Below are 16,307 nucleotides of genomic sequence, written 5' to 3' on the forward strand. Positions count from 1 at the left end.
CTTACTGTAGGTGTTGAATTTAGGTAAACAGCTAGGTTCGGGAGCTTTCGGCGTAGTGATGAAAGGAGTAGCGAAAGGTATAGTAGACGGTGAAGAAAGTACCACGGTGGCTGTAAAAATGGTGAAAAAGAATGCTGATCATACGTACATTAAAGCGTTAGCTTCTGAATTGAAGATCATGGTGCATTTGGGCAAACACTTAAACGTCGTTAATTTACTCGGCGCCTGTACCAAAAACGTTGCAAAAAGTGAGTACCGATTTTTGTTTCTTCAAAAGTAATGGTTTCTTTTTCAGGAGAACTACTCGTCATTGTAGAGTTTTGTCGTTTTGGAAATATTCAAAACTATCTGTTGCGACACAGAGAAAATTTTATTGACCAAGTCGATCCGAAAACTTACCACATTGACTACACTATTGGACAAGAAGAGTTAGAAAGAACATATTCCGTTTCTTGTAACAGAAGGTATGAAAAAACACTGTCTTGTCTTTACAAGTAAATCAAAGCTTGTTTTGTAGTAATTCTCAGTCGCCGTATTTGAAATACGCAGCACTTTCATTTTCACAAAATAGTGGCTCTCCAGTGGCCCACATGATGGATTTTAGAGGTAACAATTATAACGGTGCTACTGGCAAAACAGACATCACCATGTCACCAAGTTCAGGTAAACAGTTTGTTATCTGCTGTTCTTCTATTAACCGCTTTGGATTTCTTTCTGTTATTATGATATTTATCGTTTTTATTAATATTAATATTAGTATCATTCCAATTTTGATTTACAACATATTTGTCCCTTAAGGTGACGACGAAGTTATTCTTAGCAACAACAGCAGCGTTCAACCAGAATGGCGTTCCAACTACCATGGGGACTACAAAGGAAACATCAAACCAATCTGCACCAAAGACCTCTTGGCTTGGGCTTTTCAAGTTTCCAGGGGAATGGAATATTTAGCTTCGCGCAGAGTCCTCCATGGTGATTTGGCCGCGAGAAATATTCTCCTAGCGGAGCATAACGTGGTCAAAATTTGCGACTTTGGTCTAGCCAAAAGTATGTATAAGAGCGACAACTACAAGAAGAAGGGAGACGTAAGTGTTTTACACTTTGTGGTCTCTTTGTTACAAAAATTTTCCGAAGGGACTTCTACCGGTGAAGTGGATGGCAATCGAATCCATCCGGGATAAAGTGTTCTCGACCCAGTCAGACATCTGGTCTTTCGGTATAGTCCTCTGGGAATTTTTCTCACTAGCGAGAACCCCTTACCCGGGAATGGAAGCCGACGAACGACTGTACAACAAACTCCTAGATGGGTACAGAATGGAGTCCCCTGAATATTCACCCAAAGAAATGTAAGTCAGTGAACGGTAACCGCCCCATCTAATTCTATTCCTTCAGCTACAAAATGATGTTAGACTGCTGGCACGCCAAACCCATCAACCGACCCTCTTTCAGTAAACTCTCGGAACGCATAGGATCTCTCCTGGAAGACAGAGTCAGAAAACACTACATCGACTTGAACGACCCCTATTTGGTGATGAACACTCAGAGACTCGAAGAAGGTCACAGCGACTACCTCGTGATGTTGAGTCCTCCAAACTTCGAGAACCTTTCTTCTCCTCGTAACTACGTTAACGATTTGGCACCAAGCGACGACACTTCAGGCTACCTCAGCATGAACTCGGCTCACATCTTCAGTCCGAGAGCTGACGACGACCGAGTTTTTAGTTTTGACGCTTCTGGTAAAACGAACAAAAGGTCGGAAGAAGGCACGGGAAATGAGCTTATTCCGATCTTGCGAATACAGAGCGAATCAGACGGTGACAGTTCGAGTTGCAACAGTCCCGTGGCGCCTAACAGTTTTTCGAATCCTTCTTATCATCTGCCGCCTATAGTGGAACGGGATCAAGTGATCTCGGATAAGGATATCGTGAAATCGTCGGATAATTACGTGAATATGCCGCAGAACAAAACTGTGTTGAGGGATAGTAATCCGTTTTTAAGCAAAGTGGAAAAGAACGGGAAAGACAATAATTATGTTAATAGTAACAGTAGGGACTGCGAGAGCGTGAAGTTATGAATAAATCAGAATATTCTCATTGAGGAGTTACTACGTCAAACAAATAAGTGTATTTAAAGTACAAAATATTAATATTATTGTGATATTTAACGTAAACCACGTTAGTGTTAAAGTCACGTTTGTCATTAAATGTTGTGCCAAAGATTTTATAATGCTTCAAATCTTTAAAAAACCTATTAAATATTTTAGGTTTTACCGACCTATTTTGTATGTGTATACTAAGAATAAAAAGATAAACGCTTTAAGTATCTGGTTTTATTTTTGTTCTTAACCTCAACAAGAAAGGAAAGGTTACAGTATGATGCATAGTCAATGAGCCCACTAGTACAGGTCGAGGAAATATAGCAATAATTCGAGGATTCTAGAGTAATACGATGCACGGGTCAGGCATGTCAGGACATATGGTTAAATATCTCACGGCATAAAAAAACTGGTCGAATGTTGTTTCAACAGAACTTCCCTCGCTCCTGAAGTACAACGAAACATATCCAGCATTTTCGAAAAAGTATTAAATTTAATATGTTGTATTAATATAATCTTATATTTATTTTATTTATTATTTTTTTTATGGTATATATGTACACCATGACGAATGTGTGCAATTTTTTTTATAAAAGACGGATTTAATATCAACTGAATACTGCCGAGTAACAGTTAATGATTGAATCAAATTTTTCGGTTGGCAGTTATGAATTATTGGCAGTAATGTTAAATCACACTTGTCGAATTTGACATAAATGCGCCCAGAAACCAATAACAAGATGGCAGCGACTGAATTGATGTTCAAAACTTCAGTCTGACATCAGGTATGCCATCATAACATTTTAAATGTGTTGCCAACCTGACAAAAACTTCACAAACATTAATAGCCATTCGGTATGTTACTTCAATTTTAAGTTTGTCGTAAATTAAGAATCAGAATCAGAATACAAAAAAAATAATTTTATGAAAAGAAAATAAGTACTTAATTTTCACTGATCAATTAATGTCCTTAGCGATTGGTTATCGTAGAACACGAATTGTCTTGCGACGATTTGTGTTGCGATCAATTGTTTGTGACCAACTTTAGTAGAAAAATAAATTATAGAAAGTAAAGTTTGGGTTGAAGGAGGTTTGCCACAGATCAGTCACGAAAATTACAATTTGGTATATAAATTACTAGCGGAACCCGGCAGACGTTGTCCTGCTTGTGTATATATTTACTTTGTATATATGTGGATATAAATGTATGGTCTGGAGCGCAGAATGCGTTGTAGAAAACTGAATAATAAGATAACTCATATTGATGCTATTCCATTTATTTTCATTAGTATACACAATGTACACATTTTTGTATTAGTAATTCACGTGAATGAACAAAATTTTTGACTATTGTATGCGCTATATATGCTAGTCCAAAAGATATAAGGTTATATGACCATTATAAAAGTAGTTGACCGCAAATAAGTACCCCCTTTGTGTGGTTCGCACTAAGCTTACCCGGTTGGCAATAAATCGTCTTCTCAACATTTCTTGCTCATATTTAACAGGGCCGGCTTTCAAAGCGAGTGGTGATTTCGGAACCCTCAGCGGCTGCAGGTAGTAAAGAAATAATGGAGTGGTGGATTTACATATTTAGTGAAAGCCGTCCCTGAACGAAACCACAACAGCCGGTCGAGCTCCATTGGACACGTTATTTACGACCCTAAAACCTTTTCTATTGTAAACAACTTAACTTCGACACAATGGGATAATTTTATGATGGCCATATAACCTTATAGCTTTTGGTCCACTATAACTGAAACAACTTGAACACATTTTAATCAATACTAACATCTATCGTAACGCTAGTGGGTAAACAATATTTTTGGTTTTTCGATTTGGTGTATAGACGTACAGAGTTTTTGGAATTCCTACTCTGGAGCAAGCAACATACAGTTGACCATGCGAAAAACATGGATTTCCTAAATTTAATCCGGCAACGCGCAGAGACTGCCCTTGGGCTTTGTTGATTGCCATCGCGAAAGCAAGACGCACAGGAAACTGTAGTCGTTTGAATGTATAAAGGGCAAATCAGTAGGAACCATTGGAATGCGCGGAATCAGTTTGATTTTTTGGATGGCATTTTCAATAATCTCTAGTAATTCACTCTTTGTTATTACTGAGGATTGTAGACAGTGAACATCACTAATGATTTTATTTTGCGGTCAATACGATTTTTGTTGTAATACCAACGAAAACAATGCTGTCATTGGTGCCGCCATATATCTAATACTTGCTAACTCTTCAGAAGTAACATAGAAACGGTGTTCACGGACAAAGGGAGCCGGAAGATATTGTTTTCTGTCTAGAAAAGTACCGAGGGTCTGTGCGCACGTACACAAAATAGAAGCGAACGTATGAAATGTCAAAACACATCTAGTCACGTTATCGACTAAAAATCAAGCAAGTACGAGTATATGAGCAGTACTGTTTGGTACTATAGAGAGACAAAGAGGTCCGATATATTGCTTTGCCGTTGTGTTTTCGGACTCTTTTGAGGCCTGATAGCAATATAGTAGTATTCGATATATGGGTGCCGCTGATTCTCTAAGTTCATAATACTTTAACAGAGAGGCTGATGTGCTGCAGTGCCATCTAGTGGCAAGTTACAGCAAAATCGATAACGCGAAAATATTCTCCATGGTCAAATACTAACGTATATCAATTTTCATGAGGATCGGTTGATTGGTACAGAAGTTGATGTGTTGCAGCGCCATCTAGTGGCGAGTTACAGCAAAATGGATAGGGCGAAAATATTCTCCATAGTCAAATGCCAACGTGTACCAATTTTCATGAGGATCGGTTGATTGGTACAGAAGTTGATGTGTTGCAGCGCCATCTAGTGGCGAGTTACAGCAAAATGGATAGGGCGAAAATATTCTCCATAGTCAAATGCCAACGTGTACCAATTTTTATGAGAATCGGTTGAACGGTGTAGAAGTTGATGTGCTGTAGCGCCATCTAGTGGCTAGTTACAGCAAAGCGGATACCACAAAAACCTTCTCCATGAAAAACCACTTACATGTGCCAAATTTCATGGTGATCGGTCAAACGATTTCGGAGTCTATCGATCACAGATATATATATATACCAACATCCATTTTTATATATTAAGATTAGACAGGAAATAGTCAAATTATACTTGCAAATTAGGCAAGAAAACTAACCATGACGATACTCTTATTTGGAATACTCGATCGGCCTTGATGTTCACAAACAAAAGTCAAACACGCAATATCTGTGGCTGAACAAACACAATGAGACTGGTGAGTCAAAAATTTGCTATTTTTTCAAAAATCCTTCAAAATTATTTAGTAGTAATTCCTAGTGTTAGTTTTTTGCATTTTGTCAGGTTGGCAACCTATTTAATTTTTTTTATTTTTCATATTAGGTTATTGAATTTAAACAGCGAGATTAAAATATTAGGACAAAGTAAAACGCTTGCAATTAATTGCAGCTCTATGGTTCTGCACAAGAACATTCAGACGTCTGGGCATTGAACCTGTTAATTACAGGCAATATTCTAGAGTTAGTGCTAACAATCTATCCCGAATCCCATCTATTAACTCCTACCCGTTTTGTGGCGGAAAGGTGGCTAGTCTCATTAAACCCCAAGCATTTTCTGCTGGGTTAATATATGGGCTTCCGGAAAGTCATGATAAAACTGTAATATTATTTTCAGCAGCATTAGTTTGAGAACTAACGACAAATTATTTACTTTACTAAGTTTAGTCTTCATGAAAGTCAGTGGATAAAGTACAAACTGAATAAGCAACTCCCAATTCCCAAAGAGGGTAAAAAAAGTTTACAATGCGACTTGACAATTTAGAAAAACTTTATCAAAAAAGATTTCTCGGGGAATATTTGAATAAACCGTGCTATAAATATTATTGTTATAAGCTAGCATTGAAAAACTACCTTACTAAAGTTGCGCGGAGTGTTTCCAAAATGTTGCGTAATTTTTCTACAGTTATCTTTGTACCTCATTTCTTCAATGCTAACGCACGATGCACTAAACGAAGAAATTCAAGATGACGAAGATGAACATTTTCTGCAAGAGTCTGTTAAACGCTTTGGGGCCCCTCGTTCTCTAAATTACGAAAACTCCAGCTTTCCTGGTCCAGAAATATCTACTAATAAGAACCCTGTTCAAGAGAATGTATTCATTTATCATGAGTCCGGAAGTTATACCCTTAAGTAAGACTTTAATACTGCAAGAACCTTGCACATGCCGACTTCTACCAATATTTTTTTTTTTTTTTGGTTACAGATTACCGATAGTTACAGACAACTTCAGCTATAACAACCACTACGAAGTAGGAGAAGCTAAGATCATCAACAATGAGAAAATTATTGTTGTTAAAGGCCAGTTTACCAAGAAAATTCCACGAAGAGAAGGAGGTTTCTCCCTTCGTACAGTCGGTTTTATTAACGACGAGAGAAGTTATCGTTTATTTTTACTTGACGTTACGAAAATTACAATAAACTTCAGAAGAAGAAGAAAGAGGATATGTTGTGAAGAAACAAAACTGTCATTGGGACTTTCCGACAATTTGCGATTTTATAAGTTGGGGGCACATCCATACAAATGACAAATCTGACCTGTCCTGAACGACAAAATATATTATTCTTCTATTCCAGTCCATCAAGTACAATAAAACATAATCAGCTTTTTTAAAAATAAGTATTTAAAATTTGATTTTACAAATATTATTTTTTATGAGAATCCCTATAAGTTGAAAGGATATATACAGTGACGGCCAAAATAAAGCAGGACACTTTTCTTTCCCTAATGTAACTTTCAAATTTGTATTGACGTTTAAATGTCATTATTAATGCACACCTATTCAATTTAGTCCAGTTTACACAACTAAATTTATTGAAAAAATCGTTTGAAGAGGTATGCTACTTTATTTTGGCCAACAATGTATGTAATGTTAAAGTAAATGTAAAGAAACGTGCTGCACGTGTGTTTCAAATGAATTTTTCTTTACAAAATTTGCTGATGACGTCATTGAGATTTTTGTAAGGACATGTAAGTATATCAATTTGGATAGGTGTAGTATAATACTTATAATAATAACACTAAGTATTGTATTCCCAACTTTTCGTGAAAATCTAGTGATGTAATTAATAAATAAATTTACTTATTCTTTAATATTTCTGGGTCACCTGTATAATAAGCAATTCTAAATATATCAGTGCAGTGATAAATCACAATATAACGTTCTATCCCTCATTAACAAATCCTAGCCCTCTTCTTTCCTGATAAGACCTGCTCCAGACCTTCCCGTGGAAATTCGCTCGTTGGTGGCCAAGGTGGAGCAAATGGGGGTATGTATAAAATGTATCAAAACTTACTTCCACTTGCATCTAAAGATGTGTCTTGGATATATGATATCTTATTTCTGATGAAATGCTGATAAAAGCCCGGCAGAGACCGAATGGACCGAATCTTGTCTGATTTAGATGTTTTGTTTACACCGTTGCCATGGAAACTACACGTCGTAGTCGCCTGATATCCGCCTGATACAACTGGATTGTAAGTCCGTTGCGACCGTGCTCTGGAGGATTGAGTTAGTATCGCGGGTTTTAATTTTCATTCTGCGCGAACATGTATGATAAATATTCTTGGATAATCTTCTCGGTAATACAGACATTCGGAAACAACTACACACAACTTATATTAATAATATTCGGGCACATAACGCAAGGGTCGATAAAAATCGCCATATATTACGCCGATTGATAATGTGCATAAAATTTTGTGGAGTGTTTGAATTTGCTTGACGTGGACATGACTAAAGTAGGAAATCACAAAATCCAGGTATATTTCGAGGTCAGATTGATTTTATGGCTGAATTGGACTTTAACAGATCATTTGAAAGCAGCAACAATTTTTAAAGGAACGCCTAAAACTGTCCAAAATGAACTTTTAGATGCCATGAACACCGAAGGCAAAAAGGTATGTGGAGAAATCCTTTTTTATTTTTATTGAATGTATTTTTGTATTTATTTCCGTCACACAATTTCGTCTATTAATTGGTAATAACAAGCTGTTTTATATCTTCATATTTAACTCATCAATCAAATTGTGTCCCCCTATTTCAAAAGGTCATCAACCGCCAATGGTTTTAAGTATATAGATATACATTGTGACGTATATTTTTTAACGAATTTTGATAAATGGATTGATTTGAAACACAGCTAGAGCTAAAACTGACGCTCAGACGCACGGCTTTTAAACAAATATTTTGTCTTTTGTAGGTATACCTACTTATTTTTCTTGAATAGCAGCTTAAAATGGGTTAATTTAGTTAAGTTATAAAAAATTTAAAGCTTTTAATTTGTCCTACTGGCAATTATGAAATGAAATTCAACCAAAAACTGTCAAAATAGTAGTCTCCAAATAACTGGCTGCTGAAAACTCTCCGCCATGATGATCCCGGCAAGGCGCCATACGCAAGTTTCAAGGTTGCTTATAACCGTCGCCTGCGTTGACAGTTGCGCTGATAAAGCCTGCCGAATAGCCACCTTTGACAGATAATCCAGTAGTTACTTTCGACGCCATTTTCCTTCTGAGGGCGCTAGTTATCCTTGAATGACAGTTCAAATTTGAATTTGACACATTTGTAATTTTCGTAATTTTGAACTATAAAATACGATTAAAAATGCATTGTTGTATACCATCCTGTTCAAACAGTGATTCAAATGTTACCTACCACGAGTTTCCAACGCAGAAGCAGAGGTTTTCTGCGTGGATAAAAAGTATCACTCTTGGGGAAAATTTGAAAGGTTTGCATTCTTTAACTATTAAAAAATAAATAAAATTCTTGATATAACGTAATAATGAACGTTAATTTCATTTAAGAAAAGTTTGAACCTCCTTCGGAGAGGCCAAAAGTCTGTATTCTTCATTTTAATAAAAATTATTTTTTCTACGATTCTGTGGGTAAATGCAGGCTAAAAAGCCATGCAATTCTCCAGTTTAACAAAGGTGTAAGAGAGAGGTGTAAGAAGGTGTGTAACTGATTAACCGAAACCATTTTCATCAATCAATAATAATCAATGAAAAACTTCACCAACAATCCTAAACCTACACGGAACATCATAAACCAACAATTTCTTCTGTACATTCAAATTGGTCAACTGTCAACGAAGGATAACTAGCGCCCTCAGCAAAATGTGTCCAAATTTTGCATATCGTCTAATTTCGCTATTCGGCAGGCTTAATCAGCGCAACTGTCAACGCAGGCGACGCTTATAACATTTCATTTTTAGATATCCAGTTATACAAATGTGTAATGCACATTGAAAATTTTTGTTAGATAGATAACCAACTACGCACACGAGTAATACGTGAGAGTATTTCTTATGGCGCGCTTTTAAACAATTGCTGTTCTTGTTCGCTTCTATTTAAAAATTCATCTTCATCATATCAATAAAATGTTCACTATTGATTTAATTGGTCCTGGTATCACATAGCAGTTAACCGAAGTCATACTATATATTTAAATACCAATAAAATACGCTGACAGGCTGGGATGATCAACCAACTTTATTTTACCGTTTCACCATCTTCATGATATTGCTAATATACATACAAAATTTTACAACAATCGGTCCATTACTTTCGGAGATTACGTGCCTATTAAAAATTGAGACCTACAGATGACAAAAAGACAGATGGTCAGACAGACAGACGACAGACAGATGGAAACGGAAGACCACTTTTTCGTACTCTAAAATGTCATGAAACAACAAGAAAATATGAAAATAGTAATTCGTCAAATAGAGTCAATTACTGTACTTCCTTAGCTTGCTCTCGGTATTTAATATTGATCGGTCGGTGGTCAAGTAATCCACGACTGAAACAAATGTAATGTCTTTTAAATTACGTTGATGATTATCTGTTCGCCGAGTACCTCAGATTTTGTTTTATTTCTTTAGATAGACAATACTGAAACGCTTCAGTCACTAGAATGTTCCTACTCCAATACACATCGCTAAGGTAATCTTAAAAAGTCAAAAAGTTTCAATTTACGAGTATTTTGAGGCTCACGCGTTTTCTCGACCTTTCATGACCCCTAGAGATCGAAGAAACAGGTCTCCCATTTCCGTCTGTCCATCTGTCTATCTGTCTGTCTGACTGACTGTCTGCTGTATGTCCGGATTTTGATTAGACAGACAATCTCCAAAACTACTGGACCGATTGTTGTTAAATTTTGTGTGTACATTAGGTATATCATGTAGAGAGTAAAACACGAACCAAAATTTGTCTAATCATATCCACCAACAACGTGATGACTTTTTTTGTACTTTTAATTAATAAATGCTGCAATTTTCTTAGTAATAATTTGACTAATATTTTATATTTGACCATTTTTTCTTAATACCAATATTGGATTGATGATGAGTTATCAAACTTTAATGATATTGACAATGAAGATTGAAAAAAAAATCACAGCTTATTGATGAATAATGATTAATATTTAAATGAATTATTATGAAATTTCCTGTTAATAAATTTATTGTGTTTTTGCTTATCATAACTACTATTTTATTAAATTGACTCACCAACGGTTTGTTCATAATTTTCATTACGAGTTCAAATGAATTCATATTTAATTATGCTATAATTAGGTATTATCGTTATAATTAAGCGTGCAAATTTTACTTAATTATTACTGAATACCCATTAGACTATTAATAATGTAAATTTTAAAAAGCTATGTCATAAAACTATCTAATAATCACGCTTGCGCTCATACACATAGCGACTCTTTGTGTGTGTCTGGGAGAATGTTTGGCCCTTCCGATTGGTTTGGCTGCTTGCAAAAATTATTTAAATAGTTCCTTAAATGTCATATATAAAAATCAAGACTGAGATTATAAGTAAAGTTACATTATTTTTTTGGGAGCTTTAAAGCGTCTGGTAAAAGTTACCGCCGACGGAAAGTGTCTAGCAGTATTAATTTTTAATTTTCAACAATATTTTCTAAAACAACTGTAAAAATCAGCTCTGAAACTTTGAGAAATGTAAAATGTAAGTACTGTTTTTACCTACCTTCAGCACTTGGTACCCGTAAATTGGCTGTCGGCCCAAGCTAGCAGATATGCATACACTCAAGGTATATACCAATACTACTTTATCCTATACATTTTATTTGTGAGAAAATAAGTAACGTCTGGAGGTCCTGGGATCTTGGAGTAATAGATAAATAAGTGTACACCCGAAGCAGCCTAAACACGCAGACGAAGTTATTATGTATGGTGCTGCTACTTCACACAGGTAAATACGTCCATTGTTTAACATATGCACACGAGTTACACAAAAGATTTTTCATTTGCTTCGTTCGTTTCGTAAAATTTACACTCGTTACACGAAATGAAGCTTTTCATAACTGGTTACGTAAATAGCTACTGTTAAATATAAGATATTTCTAAAATTATGTTATCACAAAAAAATAAAGTTTTTTTAAAGTGGTTTATTGAAATATAAAAAGATTAGTAGGTTCTTATAAACTATTATAAACTTTACTTTTGTCAATTACAAAAATGTCGGTCTACATTTAAGTTTTATTACTTTTACATAACTCTTAAAAAAATCTAGAAGTAATATATGGCACCTTTTTTAATATGGATTTATTAAGGGTAATCAGTTTCATATTTTAGGAATCCTTTTGTTTAAATTCGTTATTATTTTTCATAGAAGTGCTCAGGAAATCATCCAATTTCGTTTTCAATGCAGCAATTTCAGAATATAATTTTTCTGTATTGCTGATGGCAGATTCATCTCTTTTGTCACATCTTGCTTTAACAATTGCATGTATCCTCTTAACGGTTTCTTCATCAAGATAAGTATCAGAGCAGTTTTGTGAACAAGAAAGCAAAGAACTCCGCGGTCTTTTTGAGGCCACGTCATATTCATAACAGATTTTACCATGATTATTCGGGAAAACGATCAACTGACATTTCTGTGATGCCTTAAAAATACAAATTCTCCTAGCTATTGGTGTAAAAAATGTAAAAGTGGTATTTTTGTCCCACGGAAAACAGCAAAATAAACTTTGTACACATTTCATCAGTGTTGTAGGTAAAATATTACCAAGTAGCATGCTTTCGACGTAATAAATATGTTGGGCCCTTGCTATATGGCCGACTAATTCGGCTTCATTTTTGATGCTTTGCGTATCACTCACAGCTAAACCATTAAGAAGGTTTACAAGGATAATGCTAATCATGAAAACAAAAAGAGAAAATATAAGTTTGCTAGTTATAGGGTACGTATGGAAATTAATAGAAGCAGCATCAAACTCGCCTGTTAACATAACAATAGTTTTGAAGACAGATTTTTCAACACTCGCAAAGTCTAATTTTTTATCCGTAGAGGTGACATTAATATTCTGTGATACTTCAGATGGTTTAGCAAAAAGAATATAAAAGCTTAAAGCAAACGCTAAAATTAGCAGGGAATACCACAAAAACAGTTTGAAAAAATTCACTGACACAGTTTTCAACATTACAACATTTGTAGACAGTTTGGGGTGCTGTCCAACCATCAGTACAAACTCGAAGGCACCCAAAAGAATTGCTGTAGAAGCCAATTGTTTTCTAGTAGCAACGCTAGGTCCATCTATATACAAAATCATTCCAGTTATAATCATTAAGACAATTTCAACGTAATTTTCAAAACTCTTCAAGTAGTTTGTTAGTGACACGGTCATTTGAAATATTTCCCGTAGAACCAAAAGCCAGAAAGTGAGATTAAGCGTGACCCAAGGTAACTTACTAAGTCCATCGACAAAATCAGAATGCTTTTCCATATCAAAATATGCATAATAAGTAAAAATATACAAAATTAAAGATGTTACGAACATAAAATAGAATAATAAATTTGTGTAGAATAATAAACGAATGCGATGCCATTTCATTAACAAAAAACTAACAATAACTGGATGTTTAAGTAATGGCCGAAATTCAGGAGCTCGACTCATATATGCTATTACTTCAGTTTCAGGTGCTATTTTAAGATTAGTTCTCACATCTTCAGGGTCAGATTCATCAAATTTAATGTTTTTGCATTTTCTAGGGAGAATTAAACTGCAATAATCAAAAGTAACCTCAAAGTCCCGCTTTTCTACATTCTTATTCTTAACGTTAAATTTAACGCAATCATCCAGACGACGTTCCAGAAGTTCTGGTTTAATATCCTCAATCGGCATGATTCCAAAGTGATTCTTACAAGCTAAAGATGCTCCAAGTTTGAGTAACTTTTTAGTTGTCGCTTCGTCGGCATACCGTAGAGAATAATGAATGGGGGTATTCTTCAGTTCGTCTTCTCCGTTGACATCCATGAGGGTTTCATTTGATTCCAACTTTTTAAGTATAATTTGACAACACCTTTCGTGATCGATTTGGTCAAATTTTGCTTCATCAGAGTATTTCAGCAAATAACAAAATAGCTTAGGAGTAACTCCCACGTCCGTTTTTTCTACGAGCATTGCCAATATTTCGTAGTAGCCATTTTTTGCAGCCAGTTCTAACGGAGTTATATCGTGGTTTTTTATGGTTTTGGTAACGTTTGCACCTTTGTTTATGAGATACTTAGCAATTTTTGTTAAACCTCTCTCACAACAATACTGTAGTAAAGTTGAAGTGCCATCATCCATGTTAACAAAATCACTAGAATTTGTAAACTCCTCAAAATACTTGATGAATTCATCTTCTTGTGCCAACTTAATCAATGAAAAGAGTTTGTCTTTAGGAATTTGGTGTATAATCTGCTTTGGCAATTGTCCATCATATATTTTTTTTTCTTCAATAAGAGTTCTTGCAGTCTCACCTCTAAGTTCATGACTGTCTAAGTCCACGTCGCTGGTTGCCAAAATCGTTTTGACAACATGTCGATAACCATATTTGGCGGCCCAAAATATAGCAGACAAGTTTTTCCCATCCCCTTGATTAATATTAATTCCAGCTTTCAAAAGCAACTCGATGTTTTTACAAAATTTTTCTTCGTTTTCTCTGATCGCATCGGTTTTAATCAACATGTGTAGTGCGGTGTTTCCTTCGACAGTATCATTTATTTGGTTTGCATCAATATTCCTAAGAATAACTTCTAGAGTAGAATTATTTGGATTTTGAACAGCTAAATGCAGAGGTTTCCATTCTGAGTTCCCTTCCAGATTTGCTCCAAGATCAATTAAAGTCTGGATAGTTAAAGGTTCAACGTCAACTTCGGTACACGCTGTCAATAATATTGTTTTCCCAGTAAACATATACTTGTAGGTCAGCAGATCTTTATTAGAGTTAATTAATGCTTCTACTGTTTTTATATCATTGTTCTTCACGCTTTCCAAAAGAACGGTATGTGGTGGTGGACAGATGGTGTCGGTTTGTATCAAATCTGGCATTGTGATACTGTAACAAATTTACGATTTGTAATCCTTATTTACGCAAATAAACTTTTAGAAACTCGAAGACGTACTTTAAGTATATACTGGCATCGATACATCAAATAACGATTTGCTCATTAAGTAAGGACACACATAATTTTATATGCAACTAAAAGAATCGATATTTAATTTAGAATATTGTGTTGGAGAACAGTTATTACAATCACTTAATCAATCTGTGGTGGAGATAAGTGAAAACACCAGCGAAAACACTAGTATATTCGGGGTTTGACACGCAACTGTTCGGACAGGTACTTGATTATTTTATATGTTAAACGTAACTTTGGTAATACACTTATCGATGAATGATCAATACATTCGCTTTATTTACAGAAACACGCGATTAAATTGTCCAGTTAGACCACACCACCTGATATTTACGAGGTCATTCTACATTTCCATGTGGAAGAATAGAAGTTCGAACTTTCAGTGCACATGTGTATGGTTTCCTTTTTATGATTTTTGCAAATATTAAAATATCATTTCGGCAACATGTTTTACTACACTGCACCTATTTAAACTGCTACACGTGTCCTTGCTAAAATGTTGTTGACGTCATCAAAAAATATTTACATGAAAAACTCACAAGAAACACATGCATACGATGCTATATAACTTATTTTCTTGTATTTTAGCAATCCAGAAAAATATTAACTTTAGCTTATGGGGGTCATTATAAAAAAATGTAATAACGGCGTCTTCCAAAAAATAAAAATTTTAATTTGTAATATAAATCCCATGAGCTAAAATAAAGATATGTGTGGCCTGTTAACGCACAAGCAAAGGAGCATTCTGTGCGTATATTTCAGGTGAGTTCTTCCGTAACAAAATTTTGAGATGACAAGATTTCGGAGCACTAAATTTTGCAATTTCAAAGGTAAATTGTAAAATGTTACAAATTGTGACTTCAAAATATATGATAAGTTTATCCACAAACAAGTTTTGTATAATTACGTATTTGCTTTCTTTCTAGTATTATAAACTTAAATCTAAATAATGCGTAAAAACTACTTACTGTTTGTTTTAGTACTTATTATATTTTTAATAAACATGTATTGTGTGCAGTCTTCTACAGATACTGATACATTCAATTGTTTTCATGTATTTTTTATCATTTTTTTTGAATTACGAAACATAACGTCAAAGCCAATTTCTCTAAAAAAATAATTCATTATTAAGTAACTGATTTTATCAGTATCAGCACACTTACATATTATTTCAATGAATTATACATAGGTACATACATCCAAAAGTTCTATCTAACGCCAACAGTACCTCTGAAGGTACTTTAATAAAATACTAACAATTTTACGATGTGTAAATGAATATAGGTATACAAATGTTGACTTTTTATATCAACTTTATTCGATAAATATATAGGAAGATATTATTGTACATACTTATCTTGCAATTAAAAACAAATATTTACATAGCAAAACTACCCTGGGGACCAGACTTGCGATAACGTATTGGTACGTTGATCGGTAATTAAAATCAGCAGGTGTAGAGTTTCTGCTTCACAGACCCGGGTCGATGATTATAGATAAAATGAATGAATTTTTTTTTATAAAATTAAGAACGGGTCACTCAATTTTCTCGAAAATTTGAGAACACGCACGTCTTTATGTAATGATGATTAAATAAGAATTATAATATTCAGAACATTTTGTTCGACTGTGGTTTATTTAATAATTTTAGTCCTGTGTTTTGAGAAGACAAACTCATTCAAATCAAATTAATTTCTACTCGACATT

The 16,307-nt window shown here is 34.7% G+C and overlaps 3 protein-coding genes across 7 annotated transcripts in view; 2 read left to right on the forward strand and 1 right to left on the reverse strand.

Annotated features, from left to right (window-relative positions):
* LOC135137440 (vascular endothelial growth factor receptor 1-like) overlaps positions 1–2,319 on the forward strand; it is a 48,539-nt gene extending 46,220 nt beyond the window's left edge. For all 5 annotated transcript variants that reach the window (XM_064067090.1, XM_064067091.1, XM_064067092.1 and 2 more), the window contains 6 exons: positions 24–248; positions 296–464; positions 518–663; positions 799–1,085; positions 1,135–1,346; positions 1,393–2,319. In XM_064067090.1, coding sequence (XP_063923160.1) covers positions 24–248; positions 296–464; positions 518–663; positions 799–1,085; positions 1,135–1,346; positions 1,393–2,074 — 1,721 coding nt within the window. In that variant the 3' untranslated portion in view covers positions 2,075–2,319. The remainder of the gene's footprint in view (positions 1–23; positions 249–295; positions 465–517; positions 664–798; positions 1,086–1,134; positions 1,347–1,392) is intronic.
* Positions 2,320–5,274: 2,955 nt separating this feature from the next.
* On the forward strand, positions 5,275–7,247 carry LOC135137661 (uncharacterized). Its single transcript, XM_064067378.1, has 3 exons — positions 5,275–5,361; positions 6,066–6,292; positions 6,366–7,247. The coding sequence occupies exons 1-3, from the start codon at positions 5,353–5,355 to the stop codon at positions 6,685–6,687; spliced, it is 558 nt and encodes a 185-aa protein (XP_063923448.1). The 5' UTR covers positions 5,275–5,352; the 3' UTR covers positions 6,688–7,247.
* A 4,515-nt stretch (positions 7,248–11,762) lies between these two features.
* LOC135137478 (transient receptor potential cation channel protein painless-like) lies at positions 11,763–15,626 on the reverse strand. Its single transcript, XM_064067146.1, has 2 exons — positions 15,569–15,626; positions 11,763–14,518 (listed from the first exon to the last, which is right to left on the reverse strand). The coding sequence occupies exon 2, from the start codon at positions 14,509–14,511 to the stop codon at positions 11,767–11,769; it is 2,745 nt and encodes a 914-aa protein (XP_063923216.1). The 5' UTR covers positions 14,512–14,518; positions 15,569–15,626; the 3' UTR covers positions 11,763–11,766.
* Positions 15,627–16,307: the final 681 nt, after the last annotated feature.

This window comes from Zophobas morio, unplaced genomic scaffold (assembly GCF_036711695.1).
Source record: "Zophobas morio isolate AGI-343-1 ecotype UQ-CSIRO unplaced genomic scaffold, CSIRO_AGI_Zmor_V1 ptg000029l, whole genome shotgun sequence".
Classification (NCBI taxonomy): domain Eukaryota; kingdom Metazoa; phylum Arthropoda; class Insecta; order Coleoptera; family Tenebrionidae; genus Zophobas; species Zophobas morio.